Raw genomic sequence first — 27,077 nt, 5'->3', positions numbered from 1 at the left:
AGTTTGATATTTAGTTAGTGCATACATAATGTAATGAAGAAAAAAAATAATCAGACAAAACACATTTTTTTAATCTCGCTGTATTGTTGACCTAAATCGTTTGTTCACAAGGTTAACGATACGGTTAATGTGTTGGTGTATACTTACACTTGCACTAGTTGTAGATCGACAAGAGTTTTCAGCCAAATAAAACGTCTCGAAAACAAAGCTGATTTTCTTTCAAAAGCAAATTATAATGAACGTTGTTCTAGATAATCTTACAGAGGCAAGAATAAATAACTATAATAAGCGTGCCCTATTAGTGTGCGTTTGAGTAACTTGAAATATAATTCGATCTTACTGATAACAAGCATTTGTATGGGGCTTAAAAATATCTTATCATCACATAAATGAAAAGTGGCATTACCATTCATAACGCCGCTTCTGATTGACTTATACAAAGGCGTAATGATTTCATAGAAACAAAAAATCCCCAAATTAGTATGCAAATTTGATAAGAAAATATATAGTTAATTGAATTATAAAGATTTTTTCATTGATATGTTAGATATAGCACAAGTTATAGAGTACCCTCTATAAACCACTTTTTCAGTTACTTTTTAATGTTAGCGAGATATATTCCAAATAAAATGCGAATCCAAATATCTCTGGGTACTTTTTTCCCCTTAACAATCGTTCCGCGATGGTATCAGCCAATCGTTAACGATGTTACAAATATCGACGTCATTTTCTATGTTATGGGACGAGTTTAAGAGCATTTTAGGTCAATCATAATGAGGTCCATTTGCACAGTTTTTCGTCAATGCCAGTAAAATGCAATTGGCGAATAAAATAAAGGATTATGTATGGTTTGGGCGCTTTTCGACCCCAAAATTCATCAGATTTTCAAATCTGTTATTTAGTAAATAAATTGCTGATTCTTTAAAAAAATTATTTCAAAGATAGGTATGATAGTTATGTATCCTTGCAGCCGTCGGGGGGGGGGGGGGGGGTGGTTTGAAAGGGCCTAAACCATACATAATTCTTACAGTACATCCCTGTACTATTTGTCACTAAAACTGTATGTGCCATCGACCTCTGTAGTGCACTACATTCTCGTTGTAATTGTAAAAGAGTGTACATTTTCAGCAACTATTGTAAATGTGGAAATTACGTGAGGGGGTGATTAACGTTAGTTACAAGGAGGCCTTCTGAGTGCGAAATATTTCTCCACACCTATCATTTGTGTAAAACTATTACCAAGCGTATTTATCGGGAAAATTAAATGCTCGAAAACATATTCACATTTACAGTATTTACCACGGATGTATATAAATAACGAAAAAAATGGAGACTTGATTATTAAAGCTTTTAATTTTCATAAAACTTAATATATCCAGTATATTCATCACAAACCGCTTAATGTCCTTCATAAACGGCGTACTTTGCTATGGCGTGTTGTTGATCTGGAATTGCAAATTCTGTAAGAAGGAACTCTTCTCAGAAATGAAATTTGTCAGGCGGGAAAGAATGCCAGGGTCGGTGTTATTGCTTTCTACAAGGTCATTGGTAATGCTAAAATAACAAAAATCTCAAACGTAATACATGACAGTTAAACATCAAGATGAAACACTGAAGAGCACAAAGAAACAGTATATGGTGATGCTAAATCACTAATCATCAAAATATAAAGCTAGCTACAATATCAAAATACTGAACACGTAACATGCATAGTGAAACGATAAACGTCACAATCACAGTTAAACTTTGAACAATACAGCGAACCTCTAAATTCAAAGACGTGAGCCATTTTCGTTTATTCGGATCTACCGGTTTGACAGTTTGTTGAAGTTATTATTTCAAGTAGCATTCCTAACGGTCATTCTTGATACAGGCCTGCGAGGGCTTTGTGAAAGCTCGTCTGAAAACAATACGAAATCACCAGATCCGTCTTTAATTCACAAACGAACAACTAGGTCCAAACAGTCAAACAGTACAATCGAAAACGGCCCAAGGAACGAAACCGGATGTATGTACAAGTCGTTTATTGACCATCTACTAGCTGTAAAATTATCAGGTAAATTTCATTTAACGAGGTTAAGTATAGAAAATTTGACATTTTAACTTTTTATTGAATTTACCTGACAAGTGTATTCAGTTGCTGGTGTCCTATGGCGAGAATGTCTGTTAAGTTGTAATATTGGGTTGGACCTAAAAAACGACACATACTATAGATCGATAAGATATTGGTAATGTTTATTTAAGCATTGAAGTCACTATTTTTTAATTTAATCGGGGTATATACGCGGCTTCACACAGTTTGCAAACAATATTTCTTTCATAACCCGATGAAATTAAACAAGAGGCCCATGATGGGCCATAGCGGTCACCTGAGTTCGGATACAGAATGAAACAAAGACACAAAAACACTATATATTGGCCCATCAGGCCCTTGAAACCAGTCAGTGATTTTATAACTGACTTTTCAATCTATGAAGAGTATCTGGTTCCATAAAATCTGTGAATTCAGAAGATTTTCTTCTTCTTATTTTAGTCATTTTGACCCCTTTTGGCCCCGCCCATCTACCCCTGGAAGTTGCCATGGCCAGGACCAATATGGACATGATGCTAAAATGCTATCACAGGGTAATAATTCTAACCAAGTTTGACCTATTGAAAATTAAGCAAATAATGCTCATAAATGTGTTTTTCCAATATCAATTAAAATAGATTTGACCCCTAATCAGGGGAAAGTCTGAGATGCCAGGGCCATGAAATTCACAATTTTTGTAAAGGGCCTTAAAAAGACCTTCCAATCTATGAAGAGTATTTGGTTCCATCAAATTTGTAAATTCAGAAGGAGACTTGAAATTTTAGCCATTTGACCAATTTTGGCCCCACCCTCTGGCCCCTGGGGGTCGACCAGGACAAATATGGATATGATGTTAAAATACTATCTCAGGCTAATAATTCTAACAAAGTTTGACTCATTTCCTATTACACATGACCAAATAATGCTCAAAAATGTGTTTTCCCTATATAAACTATAGTAAACTTGAGCCCCCTCCCCAGGGGGGAACGTGAGACCCCAGGGTCATATAATTCACGATTTTTGTAAAGGACCTCAAGACCTTTCAATCTATGAAGAGTATTTGATTCTGCCATTTCCGGAATTTCAGAAGAAGATTTATGAAGTTTTAGCCTATTTGGCCCAACTTCTCAGACTCCTTGGGGTCAGTCGTGGAAAAATTGTTAATAGGATTCAATTGCCTTCTCATACTGATAATTCTGACAACATTTGACTTATTTCCTATTACAAATGACCAAAAAATGCTCAAAAATGTCCTCTCCCTGTATAAACTATAGAAACTCGACCCCCTCCCCAGGGGTGAACGTGAGACCCCAGGGTCATATAATTCACAATTTTTGTAAAGGACCTCATGACCTTTTAATCTATGAAGAGTATTTGATTCTACCATTTCTGGAATTTCAGAAGATTTTTGAAGTTTTAGCCTATTTGACCTCTTTTGGCCCCACCCCTCAGGCCCCTGGGGGTCAGTCGTGGAAAAATTGTTAATGGGATTCAATGGCCTTCTCATACTGATAATTCTGACAACATTTGACTTATATCGAATTACAAATGACCAAATAATGCTCAAAAATGTCTTTTCCCTGTATTTGACCCCTCCCCAGGGGTGAACGTGAGACCCCAGGTTCATATAATTCACAATTTTTGTAAAGGACCTCAAGACCTTTTAATCTATGTAGAGTATTGGATTCTACCATTTCTGGAATTTCAGAAGAAGATTTTTGAAGTTTTAGCCTATTTGACCCCTTTTGGCCCCACCCCTCAGGCCCCTGGGGGGCTGGGACCATATAACTCACAATTTCGGTTGACCTTTGGCTATGGAAGGTTCCTGTAAAATTTCAACAAATTTGGTTCAGTAGTTTTGGAGAGGTCGAAAAAGTAAATTGTTTATCGCCATACGACGCACGACGACGGACAAAAGGCGATTAGAATAGGTCACTTGAGACTTCATCTCAGGTGACCAAAAAATTAGTGACTTCAATGCTTAATACGTTTGCACGTGCGATTCCTTTGATTTTTCCATGGGATTTTTTTCCCAAATCAATACGCAACCTCAATTTTTCTATTGTGACGTCACAATAACGTCGGGTTTCCGCGCCATTCTAGGATTTTTTTTCCATCGTGGAATGAAAAAATGAATAGATCAATCAGAGAGCCAGAAACAAAGAAAAATTAATAATAAAGAAAAACAAAAAACTTTAAAATTCTTAAAAAAACCCACAATAGCTTTGAAATATTTTCTCATATTTAGATGTTTTTATAACTTATACATACTGAACACCAAAAAAACTATACACTTTTAAAAATCATATATTTTTGCTGAATGAATTGTTCACTCGAAAACTGTATTTAACACATCAAGGAACAGTATTGTGCATAACATGTTGATATTTTAGGGGAAAAAAATCATTTTGGTTTATGACATTTTACATCTTCCATAGTTTTTACCCTTCGATTGCCAACGCGGCAGAGCGTGCACGGAATCACGTGATAAATATAATTTCATTCGATTGTTTTCTCCTATGTCGATTACGGAAAGTAACGAGTTTTACAGAGTGGCGTATAGGTACACGTTTAGGTGACCGGTGCGAGGTACATACAGTCAAACCTGTGTATAAAGGACACCCAGGGACAAGGCTAAAGTGTCCTTTATAGACAGGTGTCCTTTATATAGAGGTCAGTGTTTCGGCGAATTATGTCCCCAGAGCGGTTCAACCTAAGCAATCTTTCCATACACAAATACATGTATTTGTCTCATTTTCTTTTCATTTTGTTCATTTTGGAATAAATGAATAGTAATATAATTATTATTTAAAGGAATATGTACAGTATATTTATATTTTTCATTTCAGTCAAATCAGAAAAAATAGATCTGAAACACTTATTTAATAAATTGTAAATACAGTGTATATATGTATCTGTGTGTTTCTTATATACTTTTAGCTACATACTGCATATGAAGTAATAAAAAAAACCAAGGTTATTCACGACAACTAATTTATTAACATCTTCTGATAAATAAAACAACCATTTAGTAATTAATAAGTTAACATCAAAAATATTTATCACAATTTAATTTGAGCTGATTAGCCTCATGATTAATAGAGATATTCTCATAAAACAGAGAACAAAAATTTCATTTTATTTCTTTCGTGAATCGGCCAATCATTTTTAATTGAATGATTTGTTTAATTTAACATTATTTCCGCACTTTGATTAAGACTGATTAACCTATGATCAATTTCTGTAAACCTACCTAATAACGTCTACACGTTGTTCTAAGGAAATAGCCTTTCGTTAAAGTTTTGAACAAGCCATTATATCGTCTGTGTATGTAAAATCCCAAATAAAAAGTGGCACAAAATGAAAAAATCGATGATTGGCCTCGTTCAATAATTTTCCTAAATTTGGGGTTGACAATATCTTGGAAGGTTCCATCTTTTCGCCACTCATTGGTCCGTTCATGTAACAGTTCTAAACACATTGTTAATGAGCCGAGTAAAGGTCCACGCTGTCTCGAATCTCTGTTATTTCAGACAAAACAAATGTAAACACATGTAGGCCGAGTCGTGAACTGGCAGACAGCAAAAAGCCGCCTTACAAACAATGGTTCACACCCGAGTCCTTCACACCCAACGAGTCCCGAAGGTGTATTCCAACACAGGTATAAATGGAAACCACAGAGTGTTACGAAAGGCGACTTAAGGGAAACAACTAATTGACTAACGCAGAAGATGCATGTGCGTGTTTTTTTTTTTTCATTCAGCGAGACCACGTTGACCAGTACACACGCTATCTTACAGGAAATATTTATTATCATTTCTTAATAAAGTTTTTGGTTGTTTTTCATGAGCATTTTATCAAATAAAAAAAGAAGTTTTATATGATGGTATGGATCATTTGCTGTGTTGGATGGGGACAAAGCAGAAGTACTTGCACAATTTTTCAGTAGTGTTTTTACAGAGGAACCTAGAGGATATATGCCAACTTTGGATAATAAGCTAATCAAACATGACTCGTTTGAACTTTTATGTACCGAGGAGTTAATAATGAAATTGCTGGGGAACTTGGACAGCAAAAAATCCGCATCCCGGACGAGAGGTCATTCGCAAAAATTAAAGAAAAAACATTGCAAGTTAGATATACGGAAATATTCCTTTGGATTTAGAACTATCGATATGTGGAACAGTTTACCAGAAAATATCATAAACTCAACAACAATAAGAGACTTCGAGATAAGTCTAGACAAGCACTGGGCTAATTTGGAACTTAAACACAACCACTTTTGGGAGCTATAAAATGGAACACGGACGTGCCAATTAACTAACTTCATTTAATAATTGATATCTTATAATCATGGATATTATTTCATTGTATTTCATTGTATGAGATATGGACATAGAGGCATGTTACTTGCCTGCGTCCATAAAATATCTTATTAAATCTTATTAATTTGTGTATTGTGAAAGGCGATTGAGTTTATCAAATCAGTTTCGGCGTGGTCGAGCCATCTAGCTTCGGCGTGTTCGAGCCCTTACAGTTTATTTGAGTTGTGCTGTTGTAAGCGCAGTGTAGTCGATATAGTGCGTAACAAAAGACAATATATGGAAGAGACAAAATTCCTGTGCGAGTTATTCCCCTTGGAGTCATGCACGTGATTTGTACGCAAATTGGTCAATGGAAAATGTGATTTATGAGTGGACTTCGTTCACTACGCTTAGTAACGCGTAGTATTTTCAGGGGGCACGGTCTTTAGTTTCCCCTGCGAACCGCAATTTTGATGATATAATTGGTAAATGAAATCCATCGTGTGTATTAAAGCTGACAATGCAAGTTAAAATTATTAAAATGATTTTTTTTAAATAAGTGTACTCGAATTTTAAGAATCGTTTATGAAACATTCCCCGGTTGAGGACAGCCATTTTTGTTTTACATTCCGACGACTCACCGACCCCTATATAAAGCGCGTGAATCGACACACGTGCGCTACAAATAGGTAAACAAAACCTTCACCTGTAAAACGATATGGGACTTGTTTTAGCAAGAAAACATGTCAACTCCTCTAAGTTGTCATTTAGATGTTTCTCAAAAAAAAAAAAATTTCAACGCAAGTGAATAGAAATCCAAACAATAATCCGTCCACATATCTCCACGTATATCATCGTACTCGATGCACTCACTTGACCATATACACGCGACTATAGTACCTGACCCGAAAGAGCGACAACTATCAAGGACACACACGTGTCGATATACATGCACGTGTAAAACCTAGTGTTTATTGAAGTGTTTTATTAGTTCGTATTGGACATATGTTGGGATATAGCTGACAACACATTCATCTATTACTTCAATGAAATATTGTCAGGTGAGTGCAGTGTTTATTTTCAATTTGGCATTGTTATTTGCAATATCGGGGCATGTGTATCTGAAACAAGACATGTTTAGAAGACACACGTGTGTCAAGTGTCCCGTGCTTTATATAGGGGGTTGGCCAGTGAAGGTTACTAAGCAGAGCAAATGAAAAATGGCTGCCACTTCCTTAGATACCGCAATGTCATAACTAGGGGATGTCTCAGAAACAATTTTCGAAAAAAAAATTTTCGTTATCTTTTTTTTTAATTTCAAATGCATGTTTTTAACTTGCATTGTCAGCTGTAATGAATTATAAACATTTTCACCGCTCGCCGATTTCGGGAAATGCAAAAGTATTTTAAATCAACATATATCTATAATACAGCTAACAAAACAATTAATACGTGTTTAATCATTCAATTTTAACTGTGCATAAAGATCATTAATCTATTATACTACACGTGTCTGTTCGACTACTACATGTACTTAATATGCATTATATCGAAATGCCCAAATATTTTGTAATATACATAATACATAACAAAATCTCTCAAATGATTTAAATTTCTCTCTAAGTTTTCTTTTCTTGCATTTTTAAGTTTCACATCACATATTTTATATCGCACGAGAAAGTTATTCAATATCTTTCTATAAAACCACATTCTACCATGCGACGTTCTGAATACACGAAGATTTACAGTAATTTATATGCTTATGTGTAACATCAAAATATGTCGTTAAATAAATATACAGATCTAGAGCGCACCTTAGATCGATTTGTTCTATTATTTTCGTCTTATGCACAAACCCTACACGTCGCACTGATGTTCCCGGTAGTCGAGCCCTCTTCGTAGACCTCTTCATCTATTTCGAGGGTATTTTAGAGAGTAATAAATTCTGCTCATTGGAACCTTTCTGCGTATAGTCTTATATAACCTACATACACAGAACCCTGAAGTAGATAACCAGAAGTGCATTTCATTTTATTAGTAATATTGTTAAATCATTATTGTTTTTCTTTCCAAAATCGTACTGAAACCACATGAAAATTAGTGTAACTTTTGTAACGTACGATAAAAGTTTTTCTCTTGTATTATTTAATAGTGAATCTAAAAACCCTTAAAGTTGTATTGCTGCTAATTTCATTGTAACGATATGTAACTTAAACATTTGATATTGACATGTAACTTGATGATTTAGCTCCCCAAAAGCATATGTCGGCCTATAAGAGAGCCGAAATCTAGGAATCATATATTCCTGGTTTTGAATAAAGCGCCTTCAATCACCGCCATGTTCAGTGACTTCGGGTTTTGTCGGATTCCTAATCGTATCACGTGACTGACGTTCGACACGACCTGCACGTGGTGAGCCAGGTAACTAGCGTAAGCACACATGTGTTTGTTTCCGTTTTCCTTCTGGCCTATATGAGCAAATCATGCTGGTATATATCCACAGATTGAGTATTTGAAGCATCCAATTTACACATTACCGTAAAATGTTGTGTGTATCAAATATTGTAATGTGCGAGCATTATTTTCTTTGTAGATAGAGTCTGATGAGGTCGACCACATGTTTTGTTTATGAAAAATTGTTGATATTTTCTCTTGGTTGCACAACTCTCGTTTTACTTCGGGATTGTCGCGACGATGTTCGGAAGAGTTCGGAATGATTCGGCATCTTTCGAGCCTATTTTTTACGTGTACACGTTAAAAAGATTTTTTACTTTTATAATTAAAGATACTTCCAGTGCTGCAACTTTATAAAAAGTGGTAAAATTAGAAAGTTTAAACCTCAGATAGACGGAGAAAAATATGTATAAAACTTAAACAGTTTTCACTATGACCAAAAGAGCGAAAGTTATAGACTATACAACTTTAAGCACATACAAAGGTACATCTGCCTTTCTAATATGTTTCTGATTATCACAAACTCTTAATTCAAATACCTTTTCCAAAACGTCAAATTTCTTGAAAACGATATGCGGTGAATGTATCGTAAAAATGAAACAAAATACCACAAAAGTAAACTAACAGCAAATCCAAAATAATTTGTGACAAATAAATTTTGTAATGTATTTTGTATATTACTTCAACATTTGTTTATGGAGTTTGTTTATAGTTAAAATGAAAGTTCTGATAACGTACTGCTTGTTTGGTTTGCATTAGCTGTAATATAAAACAGTAGATTTAAATCATTATTGTTAAAAAACGCCGAATTTCCCGAAATCGGCGTGCGGTGAAAATGTTTATATTTCATTAACACACACGATGAATTTCATTTAAAAACAAAATCATCAAAATTGTGGTTCGCAGGGGAAATTAAAGAAAGTGCCCCCTGAAAATACTACGCATTGCTATGCGTAGTAAACGAATCCCATTCATAAATCACACTTTCCATTGATCAATATCCGTTCGAATCACGTGCATGACTACAAGGGGAATAACAGGAATTTTGTCTGTTCCATATATGGTAATTCAGTCGACCTGCAAGTTGTGCGTGGCTTCAAGATGGCTTTCAATGACCGATCGAAATCGAGAAATTGAGATGTTGGAGGCAGCTAATACCCAAAGACATGTTTTAAGGATTATGCAATATACGAGAGCCACTATACGCCATCTGTGGGATCGGTACAATCGAAATGGACATGTTGGAGACTGTCATAGAACTGGTCGCCCGCGCGTAACGACGGAAACACAAGATCCTTACATAAACAATGGGAACAACCTACGTCACCGGAAGTGATATCGGGCACACAAAATCAATGAAAAAAACGCCCGCTTCAAGATTTAAATCGTCTGAAATTATGACATAAAAGCAATGCATCTTCTTAACCTATCGTGCGTCAAAGACAGTGTATTGTTACAGACTCTGTGAAACTATTAGATATCGTCAAACTAGCTCAGATAATGCAAACACCTCGACACAATATTTTTCGACAGCAGGGATATCGGTCACATTTTATTCACTAAAACGTTATAAATTTTGTTGTCACAAAACTGTCCCGTTTACTTATATGTAATATATGACTGTTGAAGGAAATATTTCATTCATTATATCTGCTAGTGGAGAAACATAGACGGTGTTTAGTTTGAAATTATGAAAGTGATATCGGTCACTTAGAACTTTGCGGGTAACGGTCACATCCAAATATTCCGAATATTGCAGCATTGTACATGAAGTCGTTATTTACGCAGCATGCAACTCCAGTGGATACTCCGCCAAAATTCTTTTATTGAATTTATTTGATCTTGAAAGCAAATGGTTAGCTCCTCTTTTTTTCCCCACGGGGTGGCTATTGGTCACATTTTATTCACTGAAAATATGTCAAGTGTAAATTTTTTAACATTACCGTTATTTACTGATATAGAATATCTTATATTTTAAGTAGTAACTATCGTTCATTTTATGCGATAGAAAAGTGACGTACCTGTATAACCTATGTGTTGTTTTTGAAAAGGATTTCGTTCATAGGGTAACGGTCACATCCATAGTTTGCGAATTGATTTGTCGCTTCGGAAATATTGCAGCGTTATTTTCCCTGTCTAACCATTCAGGTACAAAGGAAATTTCCGCAGTGACAATATACACAAAAAAAACTACATAAATCTTAAAGATGTAAATGCATACTGATCTATAAGCTACAGAAATACGTGAATACATGATAGACAGGATCACTGAGGGTTTTTGGCTGTTAACGTTTGTACAGTTCTAAAAGCCAGTTCACTGATAGTTTCTCCACAGATTTTCAACTCAATAATTTGCTTTATACACATAAACACACAATAACGATTGAAAATGTACTTAGAATAATATCTTAACAATAATAGCACAAATAATCATTTGCAAACAAATTATCAAAGTAAATCAGTCGACATCAAGAGGCCCAAGAGATATCGTGACGTTTACCATTGGATTTGCAAATCAGTCAATTTGATACATTTGTATGTGTGTCCAATATCTTTAGCGCTTCATGTTGAATTAGCCGATATCCAGTAGGCATTCATACTTCCCTACTTGTCAACTGAATGCAATTTAATGCAAATATTTTCATTTGATAACACTTTTATGATAATATCAAAAGATATTTGCATATATAAGGAAAAAAAATCAATATCGTCAAGGACGAAACAGCCATTTTCTGTGATCGTTGGCACAAAAATTATGACATCACATCAAAATAAGCGGATAGCAGACCATGCACCCCTGAATGTCAAAAACGCTTGGTAAGTATATAAAGTGGGGTTGCAGCGAAAAAGTAAATATATATATGAAAGCTATAAAGCACCGTGGTAGTCAAATAATTTCAAGATAGCCAAATATCCGTTATTTTGTAATATTATCTGTCTCAAAAATGAGCATTAACAAATACATTCCTATGACATAAATGAATATCAAAATATCTATATCAAACAAGATATTTGATAATTGTATGTCTACATGGTAACGAACTTCAAGTTGTCGACTACCGCGGTTTAATTGGTGCATTATGCACAAGGGTAAAGAGAGAGATAGTACTTATAAAATTTAAGAAAGGTCCATTAAGTACATCATTTTATGTACAATGGACTTTATTAAGAATATGGATAATAATTCCTATATGAAAACTAAAGATGACTACCAATTGGCCACTTTGTCAATGGATCGGTCCCAAAATGAAATATGCATAACTAAGCTCACATGTGGAATTTGAACCATAGCAGCAAATAAAACTATTAGAATCATGAAAGATGACTTTCTAAAGATGAAATTTAAAATCGGTCCTTAATACCCTCTGGCAAATACATGTAGCGGTATCGAAATAAAGCATTGTTACTTGTTTCCTATCTCGATTTCTGATTGATCCCGAAATATTAAACCACTCCAGTATACTTTCAGAGAAACAAAGGACGGACGGATGACGTGCAATAGGGGAAAGGCTAGTTTTATAGCTCGCCAACCATTTGCTGATTGTTGGTTAAAAAGTCGTCTTTCAAGATCAGATAACTTCAATAAAAGTATTTTGGCGGCGTATCCACTGGAGTTGCATGCTGCGTTAATAATTCAGTTTTCGTAAGTTTGGATGTGACCGTTACCCTCAAAGTTCTAAGTGTGACCGATATCACTTTCATAATTTCTAATTAAGCACTGTCTATGTTTCTCCACTAGCAGATATAATGAATGAAATATTTCCTTTCAACAGTCATATATTACATACTAGTAAACGGGACGGTTTTGTGACAACAAAATTTGTTTATTTACAATTTATAACGTTTTAGTGAATAAAATGTGACCGATATCCCTGCTGTCAAAAAATATTGTGTCGAGGTGTTTGCATTATCGGAGTTAGTTTGACGATATCTAATAGTTTCAAAGAGTCTGTAACAATACACTGTCTTTGACGCACGATAGGTTAAAAATATACATTGCTTTTATATCATAATTTCAGTCGAATTTCATGATGAAGCGGGCGTTTTTTTTTCAATTTTTTTCGGGTGTCCGATATCACTTCCGGTGACGTAGGTTGTCCCCATTGCATAAAGGCCAATCACGCGCGACGAGGTTTTGAGCCAACAACCGCTATTGCTAGGGCAACAAATGGTACGTATAATCGACCAGTCAATGCCCACACAGTACGACGTCGTCTTTCCGAAGCCGGATTGAGAATCTATGTGGAGACGTTGCCAGCCGTACGGAACAACAGTGAAGAACATACGAAATATTGAACGTTTATGTGGTCTGCGTGACATCTCAACACTTACAGTGTCTTGCATAGGGGTGAAAAAAATGACCCCTTCTCTTATGACGTCATCATACTGAGGTTTATTGATATGTAAAATAATCCCGAAGAGATCAAATATGGTTTTCGTAATCATTTCCCTGATCAAAATCCAATCAAAAATAAATATTTGAAATTAAAACCCATGTATATTTTTTTGGTGTTCAGTATATATATATATTTCAAATTTTAAATAATGATATAATCATACTTGAGAAACGATAATATTTCTTTTCTAAGGGAGAAAGAGTTTTGTTAATTAATTTACTTTGATGTGATCTGTTACCTGACTCCGTAGTGGTGGTAAGAGGTAGTCCAAATATACGTGCAGCTAGAGCACTGGCATCGGCTAACTCACTGGCAGCTGGGAAAACATAGAGCAGTATAACAAGGTATAAACGAACTTATATATTCCACTTATTCCTGCATCAATGTATAAACGTATATAAACTTTATTTATTTTACATCGATGCGAAACAAGTTATACAATTTAATAGAAGTGATTCAAATCACTCTCGATGGCTCGGATGTAAGCGCAGGAAGGGTCTTGGAGAAGAAACTGGAGTGCTGGAAAAAACCATGTGGTCGTGCAGGTGACCCCTTACCTTTTCACGTCCGTGCCAGGGATCGAACCGTGGCCGGCTAAGTGAACGGCGAGTGACTTAACCACTACAACATGTGCTTGGAAGATAACTTTTAACACTAACTTTTACGTTTTGAGTACTCTTTATACCTTTATAGATAGAGCTGTTTAGTTTGGTTCGACATCCTATTAACAGACAGGATCTTATATAGACGTGTCAGGTTTAGAATGTGACTGAAAGCCGAAGTACCCGGAAAAAAGCCACCGGCATCGGTCAATTGCTGGCAACTGCCCTGATGGGTGTCAAACCCGCAACCCAGAGGTTGGAAGGCTTGTGATAATATATATTTAACCATTCACATTTTACACACGTATGCCTGGATAATGACCCAGTTCATTAATTGGAAGGTAGTCTTATTAATCAACTCATATCACTTACATAGAGCGTCCCCTAGTACGTCAGGAGGCTGCGTGATGTCATTTGATTTCAAGTCCTCTACGTATGACTTGGTCTTGTTCATTACATCTGTAGCGTATTCTGATATGACCCCTTCTAGTTCTCTGATCATCAGGTCCACTTGAGGGTCACCCATGTCCAGTGGCCGAGTAAGACCGTTACCAGGGAGCCTCAACAGAAGGTCAATGTCACGCACAACATGCCCTGATATGTAACCGATCTCGAGCATCTTAAAATAACTGCAAATTAAAGTCGCGTGTAAAATATCAGTTTAAACCTGGATAACAAGAGGCATATGCGTCCTACGGACGCTGTAATTGAGTTCTATTAGCCCAATTGACTTAATATTTAGTTTTAGAATCTATATTTGTAGTTGACCTTTTGACCCCGAAGTTAATCCTCGCTTTTTTGCCTTCTAACCAAAGTGTTTCAGACGGATATTGAGAGTTCTGTAGCATGTCCATGGTTATACAAAACATTTGTTGTAATTCTGTTGATTTTTCTGTTTTGAAATGACCTATGTCAAGTAAGCAAATGCTTTTTGGCTTGCATTGAAAACAACTTTTGTGGATAAGTGCAATGTTCCGTAACTCGCAATATTTTTTTGCGACAAATTACCTCCTCCCCCTCCACACATTGCCGATCGCATGATCTTTCTACTGAATGTTCTCCAAAACTACCATATTTCATACACGAGAGCACACAATTAAATAAATACCAATACCTAGATGGTATTAGTCTACAAATCATAAGGATTGAATAACAATATAAGCTGTCCAACCCGGAATGATTGCCCGAAGTGGCATGGTTGACCGCCATTTTTCCGTGAAACATATCATTTTGAGTCACGTGATTCCCCACCCTGATTACTTACTGATCAGCAAACTGGCCAGCCACAGTCTCGTGGATTTGGAGAAAGTCGGAAGCTGTGCTGCACGTTGTCACTTGTGGAACCCCTTGGAAAATGTTCCTTAGAACACCTGCCATTATATCCGTCAGTTCAGGGACAGCCAGATGGCTATTGGACTCCAAAACGTTGCGCATTGCAGATCTGACGAAGTGCAAGGCCCAGTCTAAATCTGAATAAAAAAACATGGACATTTAACAGATCATTAAACTTAGAACTGGCCGAACGGATATTTTTGTTTTAGGTGTTTTTATGTATTGTTGCAAAATATATATTCAGACTAATTGTCATAATTGCAATACCAACCACGTCCTCAGTCGAAGGATTTATTGGCGAGATAAATCCTTACTCATTCTAAAAAGTCTTTTGTTACAAATTGTCGCATAAAATAGTATACACTACACTTATGTACGTGCTTAAAATAACCATTATTCACTTCTACTGGTTAATATCTCCGCCTTAATCCACGGCGGAACCAATCAAATGAGGAGGAAAGGAATAATGAATCATTATTAAGGATTAACTTGAATAGATTTTTTATGTTATGGAGATATAACACAAAAATCTGAGTGTACTCTAAATAAACCGCGAAGCGGTTTATGATGAGAGTACACTCAGATTTTTGTGTTATATCTCCATAACATAAAAAATCTATTCAAATTAATCCTTATAATTCAATTTACTAAAGATAATCTCTTCAATATTCAAAATTCATTTTGGGACTCTTTTGTCTATGAAATCATTACGCCGTCATCTCAACCAATCAAAAGCAACGTTACAAACGGCGACGCCATTTTTTCATTTATGGGCTGATAAAGTAAATTTTTAAGCCAATGAAAATGCTCATAACAAGCAAAATTGAATTATATATTCATAATACCAAAGAAAATGCGGTTTGTGTTTTCACGTGTAAATGACCGACAGAGCGATTTGCACGTGGAACAGAAGATGTATCATCCCAGGTTTTAGCCAATCAGATACAGCGTTACATTTGTTTTGGTCATAAGATAGAAAACCAATGAAAGTGCTTGATACAATTTAGATTAATTATAAAAGCGAAGCTCTTTCGAAGCACTGTTCCGGTAACATGTATGTAAACAAAAGTACATACTGAGATCAATGACCTGCATGCATGGATGGCTAAAATTATCATTTTTCGTACTTCCGGTTTACCTGTTCCGGTTGTCTGTTGCTCCAGTACTGCTCTCCACAATAAATATATATTACTTATGCAAATGCATTTACAGGAGTAACAAAACATTTTCTATTTAAAAAAAAATATTAATAATAACACTTTTCAAAATCAAAAGCTATGGAATATACAGTCAAACTATCCACCAAGCGAAAGATGAGCACAAAGAATCATGACGTCACACACGTCAATAAAAGGCGCAAAATCATAGGATTCGCATACGCGGCACCCTAGGCCTGTGAAACTGCATGGGCACAGAAAATCAACGTCCAAATCCGATTCATTTATTTCTGTTCAAATTAAAAGTTTAATTACGCTTGATAATAATTATGTTACATACAAATATAGGTCTACATTAAAGTACGCCCTTTTAAATCATGTCTTCTACAACTGTACTTGGAATAGAAAAGAAAATAAACAAGGAGAGCTTCGCTCTTCCTATACCGTGCATGATTTATATGATTGATGAGTACGTACAACGAAACTCCAATCGCTGAAGAATGTTGATGAGCTCGCCGAAAACATTTTCGTGCGTATCATGTACAATTTGTGCACACAACGGAATCATATCCGGTCTGGACGGGAAGTGATGTAACATTATTTGAACAATTCTACCCAGCATGGACCTATCATCTATGCGCATCATTTCGTCTAGTTGTTTTTTCATCGCATCTGTAATATAAATAAAATGCAATATGATGCTTGGGTATAGAACAGGATTAAAACGCGAAATTATAGACTTATATGTATATAAAAATCTAGAATATCAGGATTATCTTACTGGTTTGTTTTCAATTGTTTCTATAACATTGAGCGGTCTTTTGATACACAGTATATACATATGCTGAATTTTAATTGCCACCCATTCGTGAAAACTACGGTATATTTGAGCTACCATACGCTGCTTAGTCCTTTATTATGGTGTAATCCCGGAATTGGAAATGTGAAATTAAATGTTTGAAAGCATCTTTTGATCTCTTCACAAGACACCCTCGATATACTCCAGGGGTTACTATTATTGACGTTATATGTTATATCAAACCATGGACTATCTCATAGTAAAACCGAAAGTAGAGATAGCCCTGAGGTAGATATAACGACAGAAATAGTAACCCCTGGATTACCGGGGATGTTCACAGGAATGTGCATGTATTAAATGCCTTTGACTGTTTTAAATGAAGTGTATACTTACGTATAAAAACTCTTTGGTACATTGTGACTGTACAATTCACTTGATTGTCCAGGAATACCTGCATCATAAATGATCGTAAATAAGAAACTGCTGGTGTTATATCCACTCCCCTTCATCTCTCTCTCTCTCTCTCTCTCTCTCTCTCTCTCTCTATATATATATATATATATATATATGTATCTATCTAAATATCTCTCTCTCTCTCTCCCCTCCTCTCTCTCTCTCTCCCTCTCTCTCTCTCTGATGAGGATAAATGTGTTCCATTTAATTATCTTTGCTATTTTTCATGGAAGTGTAATATGCAAACGCGGATTATAAGGAATACCTGTGCTATATCACTGACGAGCAAGTCCAAAGTCAGACCAATGTTTCCGACAAAACGAAAGACAACAACTGATCTTTGTAATATGGCTTGGAACACTGTTTGGGGAATCTGAAATGAATCTTGAAATGGGAAAATGTTGGTAAATAAATTATTATTTCTTCATGTAACACACAGGGATCTGAGAATCAGTTACAATTTATATAATTATGGACCCACCAGGGTTTCATGCGTTTATCAGTAAAAATCATACTCTACATAGTCCATAATTATATAAACTATAACTAATTCTCAGATCTTTGTGATGTAATACAAGAGTAAAAATCATACTCTACATAGTCCATAATTATATAAACTATAACTAATTCTCAGATCTTTGTGATGTAATACAAGAGTAAAAATCATACTCTACATAGTCCATAATTATATAAACTATAACTGATTATCAGATCCTTGTGATGTAATACAAGAGAAATCGTGGCATGCATTGATTCATTGGCAGTTATACCAAGTTAAAGTGTTCCACCGCCGACAGAGCATAAATGACATTCATCATTTGAACAATAATTAGTGTTTTATCGTGTATATATATGTCTAATTAACACAAAGAAAAAATATAAAATAATTCATTTTGCCTTTGTTGCATGCGCAATCAGTATTTCATTCCATATAGGATATATAGTGCCACAGAACTGTTTCGGGATGCAATTAATTATTGTATTTATGTTTAACTTGAAGTAAAATTAAAAGCTCAAACTTTTCACTGGTGGTAATGGTGGAAAGTAAGTAACTTGTGTAATTGATGAAAATACTAAATCGTCTGCTTCTGTTTTTGATAGTGAAAAAATGACATTTGTCAGCGGTGGAGCTTCTTCAACAGGTAAGATTCTTTTTACTGTTTTGCCGTTTGACGCAGTGATAGCCAACTAACGGCGGTAATTAGGACGACGCCGGGAAATACGACCCGCGTTATGAAAATTAACATTTATTTTATTTCAATTTAATGGTTCAGAAGGTAATAATAAGATATTAACTCTTGCAACTCTAAAAAAACGATTCATCTCGTTTTACAATCCCTTTTGAAAATTAAAAGCCTTTTCGAACAAAGTAGTTGCCCTTTAAGCTTTTCCTAACTTGGATAGCTCGTTGATATTTACCTACTGCATTCGTTATGTCCGGAAACCCGGACATGTAGTGGTCCATAAGTCCTTCCAGTATGGGACACTCGATCCAGTGCTGGGATGAAAACGGCGAATCGGGCATGTGCGATTCCTCTTTTTCGTTGTGTGCTTTTTCGATGTCTTCTTCAGAAGGCGCGGTGGGGGCGTTTCCTGCAACGGATTCGTTAGGGTTGGGGAGTACTTCTTCAGTGGAACTGGTAGGTAAAGGAGTTTTCTCTTTGATGAACTCGACAACAGGAGGCGCTTGAGTTTTCTCAATGGGGTTAACTAATGATTGGGTTTTTCTTTCTTGATTGGTTTCTGTAGGTGCGATAACTCTATCTGTAATGGATTCGACAACAGAGGGCGCTTTAGTTTCCTCAATGAGTTCTGTTGGCGATAGAACTCTCTGTTGAATAGAGGTAACAACTGACAGAAGTTTCCCTTCCTTAATAGCTTCCGTAGGCGGGGGAACTCTCTCTTGTACTGGTGTGATTTCCTCTTTCTCAGGGGCTTCTGTAGGCGATGGAACTCTAGTGTTAATAGATTTGACCGCTGAATGGACTTTCCCTTCTAGAATTGCACTCACTGTATCAATCAGACGAGAGTAGTGATGGTTCCTAAATAACCTTTGTATCTTCATTGACACATCCTCCCGTGAAATCACAGAACCGGAAGTTCCTGTGGAAATGCGAGAAAGACGCTGGATTTAATCAAAATTTTTTGTTGTTTTACATGAGTCCATAAGACGTGTGAAAAAGAGCAAACATTATTATGTATTTTTGATACACTATTGGAAGCCCTTTAATCACCTTTTCAGTAAACAAACAATCTTTTCTTTTTGGCCTTCTAATCATCGTAATTTTCTTCCCAGCAAAAGAGTAGATAATGAAATAATCATAATCATCAAACAGTATATTTACAGAACAAGATCTTTACACAATTCATTGAATATAAATGCTCTTGTAAACATAATAAAAGACAACTTTACAATTCAAAAATATAATGCCTATGGTAAGGACGAAAATACTAAGAGCAAATTTGATAAAGAATGGAAAAAATGGGATTCACTTATTAATTTCTGATACATGTACTTTAAAAATGTGCATTTTATAGTAACATGTATATTTTTTTTACCACATATTCTTTCTTTATAGCAGTTATATGCCCCTTTGTTTATGCTACCAGTTTTATTTAATCATAATTCAATTTCTTTATAAAGCCCTCCACAAAAGCCGAAGTATATATATTAGATATTGATATCTGTTCTTCAGTTTCCATTTTTTGTTTCTCGTCGCTACCGTCTTGTCTTCAACTATCTTTCCCTTCTTCTAACCTCTCTGCTTTTTTTTCTCTCTATTTCATTTTCTTCAATTTCTTTAATTTATTTATCTAATTTCTCTTTCTTCCAAAAACTCTTTCTTCCAAAAACATTGCAATTTACTTAACATTCTCACTAAGGCATTTTCTTGGTCCTTTTTTTTTTTATAGATTTACAATTTACATGAATAAAATTTATATACCAATGCATCTTGTAGGTGTATGAAAGTAGGTGTATGAGTACTTGGAATATGGATGTGTGCTCTTTTTCTATACTTTCTACTCCATATGGAATAAAACTACGGTTTTGCAGTGACTGCGTCAATTGTATAACTAATAGCATATGTGTGTATATAAATCTCGTATAAATAAAGGATGAGGCATGCACGAGTTTGTACAAATGGGTATATGGTCCTGCTTGTTATTGTAATACCAATTGTGTGAATCAGATGGGTAAGTGTATACTCTCTGAATCAAGTGTTTACTTATTTGGAAATGGATATATATAAATTCTTCCTATACCTGTTATTCAGTACTTATAGCCAGTCAAATGAGTGGGCAGTACTGCTTGTTCATGTAATACAAGCGTGAGTATGTATGTATTTTCTGATAAAGGATTGGTGAATTTCTTGTACATGTAATTATAAGAGTGAGAGTAAACAAGTTGATAGTTATGATAATTTGTAAATTGCAATGATCAAAAACCTGAATAAAAAGAAAATTATTGAAAAAAAAAACCATGTTGGTGCTTTTCTTGTAAATTTTTGTATTGATGACCTTCTATTTCTGATGGATTTTTTTCTGTTGTCATGCACACTTGGTCAAAAACACTAAATTACTGTTCCCTCCCATGTCCGCATTATCATTCCAAAATGTTCAATGTAGGTCTACGAAACGTATGTTAAGGGCCCTCCATTTTCCATGAATATATCTAGATAGAAAATCGTGGCGAAACTCGTACATGTCTCACAAATATGGAACGCAAGAACTGTCTTAGGGGATCATGAACTATTATATTCGGTGGTTTTTCCATTATATTCGGTATACATTTCTTTATATGCGGTAGTTATAGTGTTATATGTTGTGGATGTATCCTTATATGCAGTAGATTTTACTGTGTATATATGTGTTAGTTATAGTGTTATATGTTGTGGATGTATCCTTATATGCAGTAGATTTTACTGTATATATATATGTGTTAGTTATAGTGTTATATGTTGTGGATGTTCTTATATGCAGTGTTTTATGTGTATAATGTGTTAGTTATAGTGTTATATGTATGTATCCTTATATGCAGTAGATTTTACTGTGTATATATATGTGTTAGTTATAGTGTTATATGTTGTGGATGTATCCTTATATGCAGTAGATTTTACTGTATATATATATGTGTTAGTTATAGTGTTATATGTTGTGGATGTATCCTTATATGCAGTAGATTTTACTGTATATATATATGTGTTAGTTATAGTGTTATATGTTGTGGATGTATCCTTATATGCAGTAGATTTTACTGTATATATATGTGTTAGTTATAGTGTTATATGTTGTGGATGTATCCTTATATGCAGTAGATTTTACTGTATATATATATGTGTTAGTTATAGTGTTATATGTTGTGGATGTATCCTTATATGCAGTAGATTTTACTGTATATATATATGTGTTAGTTATAGTGTTATATGTTGTGGATGTATCCTTATATGCAGTAGATTTTACTGTATATATATATGTGTTAGTTATAGTGTTATATGTTGTGGATGTATCCTTATATGCAGTAGATTTTACTGTATATATATATGTGTTAGTTATAGTGTTATATGTTGTGGATGTATCCTTATATGCAGTAGATTTTACTGTATATATATATGTGTTAGTTATAGTGTTATATGTTGTGGATGTATCCTTATATGCAGTAGATTTTACTGTATATATATATGTGTTAGTTATAGTGTTATATGTTGTGGATGTATCCTTATATGCAGTAGATTTTACTGTATATATATATGTGTTAGTTATAGTGTTATATGTTGTGGATGTATCCTTATATGCAGTAGATTTTACTGTATATATATATGTGTTAGTTATAGTGTTATATGTTGTGGATGTATCCTTATGCAGTGATTTTACTGTATATATGTGTTATTTATGTTATATGTTGTGATGTATCTTATATGCAGTATTTTACTATATATGTGTTTAGTTATAGTGTTATATGTTGTGGATGTATCCTTATATGCAGTAGATTTTACTGTATATATATGTGTTAGTTATGTCTTAATGTGACGTACATTTGTCTTTATATGTAGTAGATACATCCTTATATGTCGTGCTTTTCTCTTTATATTCGATAGTCTTTCGTTATATTCGGTACATTTTCCTTTATACGCTGTCGTTAAATCGTTCTATTTCGGTGCCTTTTCCAATTATATTGGGTAGTCAAATTGAAACATTTTATTCGGTACAATTTTTTTTATATTCGGTACAAACTTCTTTATATGATGTGCAAACTTTTTTGTATGATGTGCAAACATTTATTTGACGAAGAGTAAACCCGGAACATTTGGTTGGGGGGAAATTAGGTGACACCGCACGTACAATGTACATGTACGTGTGTCAAAATCAGCTTAAAACGGGGAAAGTCGAAGATATTTTCGGGAAAAAACAACTTGCATTTAATGCATTGCATCACAGATTTCCTACTGTTATATACATAGAAGTTATAGACAAGGTACTGGTGTTTTGCAATAGCTTTGATATCAAATCCTTAATAGGCGGTTTAACTAATTGTATTTCTCGGAATGCAAAACTCTGCAGTAACTTAACCGCGCTCACGTGTTCTTGTTGTAAACTGTCATGTTTGATGCACTCTGTTTGCTTTTCGTAGTGTCATTCATTTTGCTTATATATTCTATGTATTTTTACAGCTTTTATGAATCCACCTGATCTTGTGTACCGATGAATTCTAGATAAATTTGGTATACTTATAGACTCTTTCAGATGTATCAATCTTAAACTTATTTTGCGTTGTGTAATTTGTTAAGAAAAACCATGTATATATGTATGCCGTGCTTTCTCTTTATATTTTTTCTTTATATTCGATAATAACTTCTTTATATACGGTACATACTTCTTTATATTCGGTACATACTTCTTTATATTCGGTGCAAAGATCTTTATATGATGTGCAAACGTCTCTATATTCGGTGCCAAGTTCTTTATATTTGGTACAAACTTCTTTACATTCGGTACAAATTTCTTTATATGATGTGCAAACCTATATGATGTGCAGGTGATTATCACAAACTCTTAATTCAAATACCTTTAAAATGAAAGGTCTGATAACGCACTGATTGTTTGCATTAGCTGTAATATAAAACAGTATTGTTAAAAAACGCCGAATTTCCCGAAATTGGCGCGCGGTGAAAGTGTTTATATTTTATAAATACACACGATGAATTTCATTTAAAAATTAAATCATCAAAATTGTGGTTCGCATGGGAAATTAAAGACAGTGCCCCCTGAAAATACTACGCGTTGCTATGCGTAGTAAACGAATCCCATTCATAACTCACACTTTCCGTTGATCAATATCCGTACAAATCACGTGCATGACTACAAGAGGAATAACTCGCACAGGAATTTTGTCTTTTCCATATATGGTAATTCAGTCGACCTGATATACACTAGGTTTTACACGTACACTACACGTACACTGTACATGTACATCGTCACGTGTGTGTCCTGTCTCTCGTTCGGGACAGGTACGTAGTCAAGTGTCCACGGTCAGTTGAGTGCATCGGGTACGATGATATACAATTGTACGTGGAGATATGTGGACGGGTAATTGTTTGAATTTCTATTCTTTTGTGTTTAAACTTGATTTTGACAAACATCTAAATGACAGCTTAGAGGAGTTAACATGTTTTCTTGCTAAAGCAAGCCTCATATAGTTTTACAGGTGAGGGTTTTGTTTACCTATTTGTGGACTGCTAAGTGTATATGTACATGAATGAGCGCACGTGTGTCGATTCACGCGCTTTATATACGGGTCGATGATTCGTCGGAATGTAAAACAAAAATGGCTGTCCTCAACAGGGGAATGTCTCGTACACGATTCTTGAAATACAAGTATACTTATTTAAAAGAAACAACACCTTAATAATTTTTAACTTGCATTTTCAGCTTTAGTTTATCGTAATACTTCATTAATATGATGTCTGTGATAACAAATGTATCGTACTGTATTTCTCAATACTATGGAAGATACAATGTGCATATTTCACAGAAATGTCAAAACTTACGCTAGAGCTATCGAAATTATGATTTAAGATAGACAGACATAACGAAAAGCTTGATGTAAGATGGATTTATGCAGTATCATTCTTGAAATTGATTTTTTTTGTTCCTACTCGAAAGACAATACCCATCGCGACCATTTTTATCTTGTGCCCAACCTTTTTGTACTGTAACATTGCAAATAAAATAGGTTTAAATCAAAATTCGCAACAATACGCGTGTAAAACACGTGGTATATCAATTCGTAACATTATTACCAAACTCACTTACCTGTTAGTATTACCATCACAACCAAACAGAACAACAGCCTGACAGGAGACATGTTGTAGGTCTGCTCCCCTCACCGCGTACACACAAACTGTCCAGTGATCTACAGGTAAACACAACTCACCCACACAGGCGTCACGTGACTTACACGTGTAGGTACAATAGTAAAACTCAGTAAGTAATGCCAGCTGAATGTGACGTTAGCTATTCCAGGTACATGTGCACGTGAAAATTCGAGTCCATATAGTCCATCGGGCAATAACGCTGTCACTGTACGGCTGGAACGCTGTTGTTCGCCTGGCACGCTCAAAAATGAAAAAAATATATACACTTGCAATATGCAAACGGATTTTAAATGTCCATATAAGTACACCAAATTATATGGTATACGGTGAACTGGACAGGTTCCCTCTAGTCTGTAGAAATTGAAATTAAAACAAAAATTGTTATTAGGCCATGGGTTAGGAGGGTCCCACATGCACCCCTCCGAACCAATATTCTTCTGAACCTTTATGACCGTCTGATCTCTACGGTGGCTGGGAGCGGACATGAAATAAATAAAATTATTGCGTGCGAACGAAATACTATTGCGTGCGAACGGAATAATTATTGCGTGCGAACGCAATAATTATTGCGTGCGAACGCATTTAGTATTAGCACGCAATACTATTACGTTCACACGCAATAAACATTTCGTTCCCACGCAATACTATTGCGTTCACACGCAATACTTTTGCGTTCGCACGCAATACTATTGCCTTCACACGCAATAATTTTTTTTATTTCATGTCCGCTCTCAGCCACCGTAAATCTCAAATCAAAATGTTAACATTTTTTTTGCATAAGTTGGGATGAATTTCCGGTAATGACGTCATCAAGATGGCCGCCATCTCGAATTTCACTAAAAATAGAAAAATAGTCATAACATTAACATTTTTCAACCGAAGTAGACAAATGAGGTATCAAAATGACCACAATAGAACAAAAAATACATATCAGGACCAAAAAATCCAATATCTGTAGTGATTTCTAAGCAGGAAATGAAAAAATCGGATTTTAAGCTCAAAAATGGTGATTTTTCAGCAAATTTTTTATATTTGGCTTGACGCAGCAGAAATGTTTCACAACAGCAAACTATTATTTCTTATAAGCTTTTTGACCACTTATCAATCAGTTTAAGCAATAAAAACAACAAAAACCAATGTTAACATTGTATAAGTTCCGGTTATGACGTCATCAAGATGGCCACCATCTTGAATTTCACTTAAAAAATGAAAAATAGTCATTACATTGCGCTCATTCTTCTTCTGTATGTCTTTCTTCAGTTTGTCTATCTGTTTCTTAAGCCCAACTACAGAAACCGAACACGACGTTATTGAATCCCTTGTCTCACTGAGATCGGATTTATAGCATTTCGTACAGTTAGTCATACGATCTAACATTTGTTTCATCGTCTTTTTCACTCTTTCCACGCCATTAAGTTGGTCGTTATCAAATCTCTTTGGTATTTTCTTGATATCTGTTGTAGCCTCTGTCATTTCTTTCACATCAACTTTCACTTTCGTCACATGTTTCTTTATATGTTCTATTTCTCTATTAGTCTTTTGCTGTTCGTCCTCAATATACTTAATCGTTGTAGAACCTTCCTTTCGAATCTTCTTATCGTCAGTTTTCACTGAGTTTATTTCCGTTCGATTTTCATTTTGCTTTAGCTGTAATTCAGTAACAGACTTTTGCAGCGTGGTTATTATGTTTCAATATTTCGATTTGAATGTGTGCAAATTTTGTTACAACGAACATTATTTTGTATCAATACTTAGTCAACTAATTTTAAAAAGTAAAACAATGAAAAACTATGACTTTTTTTACAATTTTAATGCCAATCATTGAAGACAAATACTGATATAGAATACAAATTCAAATAATACATGTAATAAACTTTAAGTAATGGTTTCGAAGCGAAATATACTATATAAAATATACTTTATTAAGAAGGTTTACACAAAACCACTTCAAATGCCGAATTACAAAGAATATTGATATGAAATTGCAGACTGCCACATTTGAAAAAGCCAAAGGTGAACCATTGATATTTCGTTCGAACGCAATAATATTTCATTCCCACGCAATAATGTTTCGTTCACACGCAATAATATTTCGTTCGAACGCAATAATTCTACTTATTTAATGTCCGCTCCTA

General features: G+C 34.9%; 1 protein-coding gene across 3 annotated transcripts; it reads right to left on the bottom strand.

Annotated features, from left to right (window-relative positions):
* Positions 1 to 1,334: 1,334 nt before the first annotated feature.
* On the bottom strand, positions 1,335 to 25,099 carry LOC138321724 (uncharacterized). 3 transcript variants are annotated; one of them, XM_069265630.1, is made up of 10 exons: positions 24,881 to 25,097; positions 18,989 to 19,672; positions 17,835 to 17,953; positions 17,510 to 17,567; positions 16,795 to 16,989; positions 15,093 to 15,297; positions 14,201 to 14,457; positions 13,447 to 13,542; positions 2,121 to 2,190; positions 1,335 to 1,554 (listed from the first exon to the last, which is right to left on the bottom strand). In XM_069265630.1, the coding sequence occupies exons 1-10, from the start codon at positions 24,930 to 24,932 to the stop codon at positions 1,428 to 1,430; spliced, it is 1,863 nt and encodes a 620-aa protein (XP_069121731.1). In that variant the 5' UTR covers positions 24,933 to 25,097; the 3' UTR covers positions 1,335 to 1,427. The 3 variants fall into 3 exon arrangements, with proteins under 3 accessions (XP_069121731.1, XP_069121732.1, XP_069121734.1); XM_069265631.1 differs by having other exon boundaries at positions 13,465 to 13,542; positions 24,881 to 25,094; XM_069265633.1 differs by lacking the exon at positions 1,335 to 1,554 and having other exon boundaries at positions 2,172 to 2,207; positions 24,881 to 25,099.
* Positions 25,100 to 27,077: the final 1,978 nt, after the last annotated feature.

The sequence above is a fragment of the Argopecten irradians genome, chromosome 4 (genome assembly GCF_041381155.1).
Source record: "Argopecten irradians isolate NY chromosome 4, Ai_NY, whole genome shotgun sequence".
In the NCBI taxonomy this organism is placed as follows: domain Eukaryota; kingdom Metazoa; phylum Mollusca; class Bivalvia; order Pectinida; family Pectinidae; genus Argopecten; species Argopecten irradians.
Note: the sequence above shows the minus strand (reverse complement) of the source record. Positions and strands in the feature narration are given on the sequence as shown.

Excerpts from the sequence above, each read along its gene's own strand:
- LOC138321724 (XM_069265630.1), bottom strand. The coding sequence starts at position 24,932 with ATGTCTCCTGTCAGGCTGTTGTTCTGTTTGGTTGTGATGGTAATACTA. Across the intron at positions 19,673-24,880 it reads TGTGATGGTAATACTAACAG|GAACTTCCGGTTCTGTGATT; the intron begins GTAAGTGAGTTT and ends GCATTTCCACAG. Across the intron at positions 1,555-2,120 it reads CAACTGAATACACTTGTCAG|CATTACCAATGACCTTGTAG; the intron begins GTAAATTCAATA and ends TTGTTATTTTAG.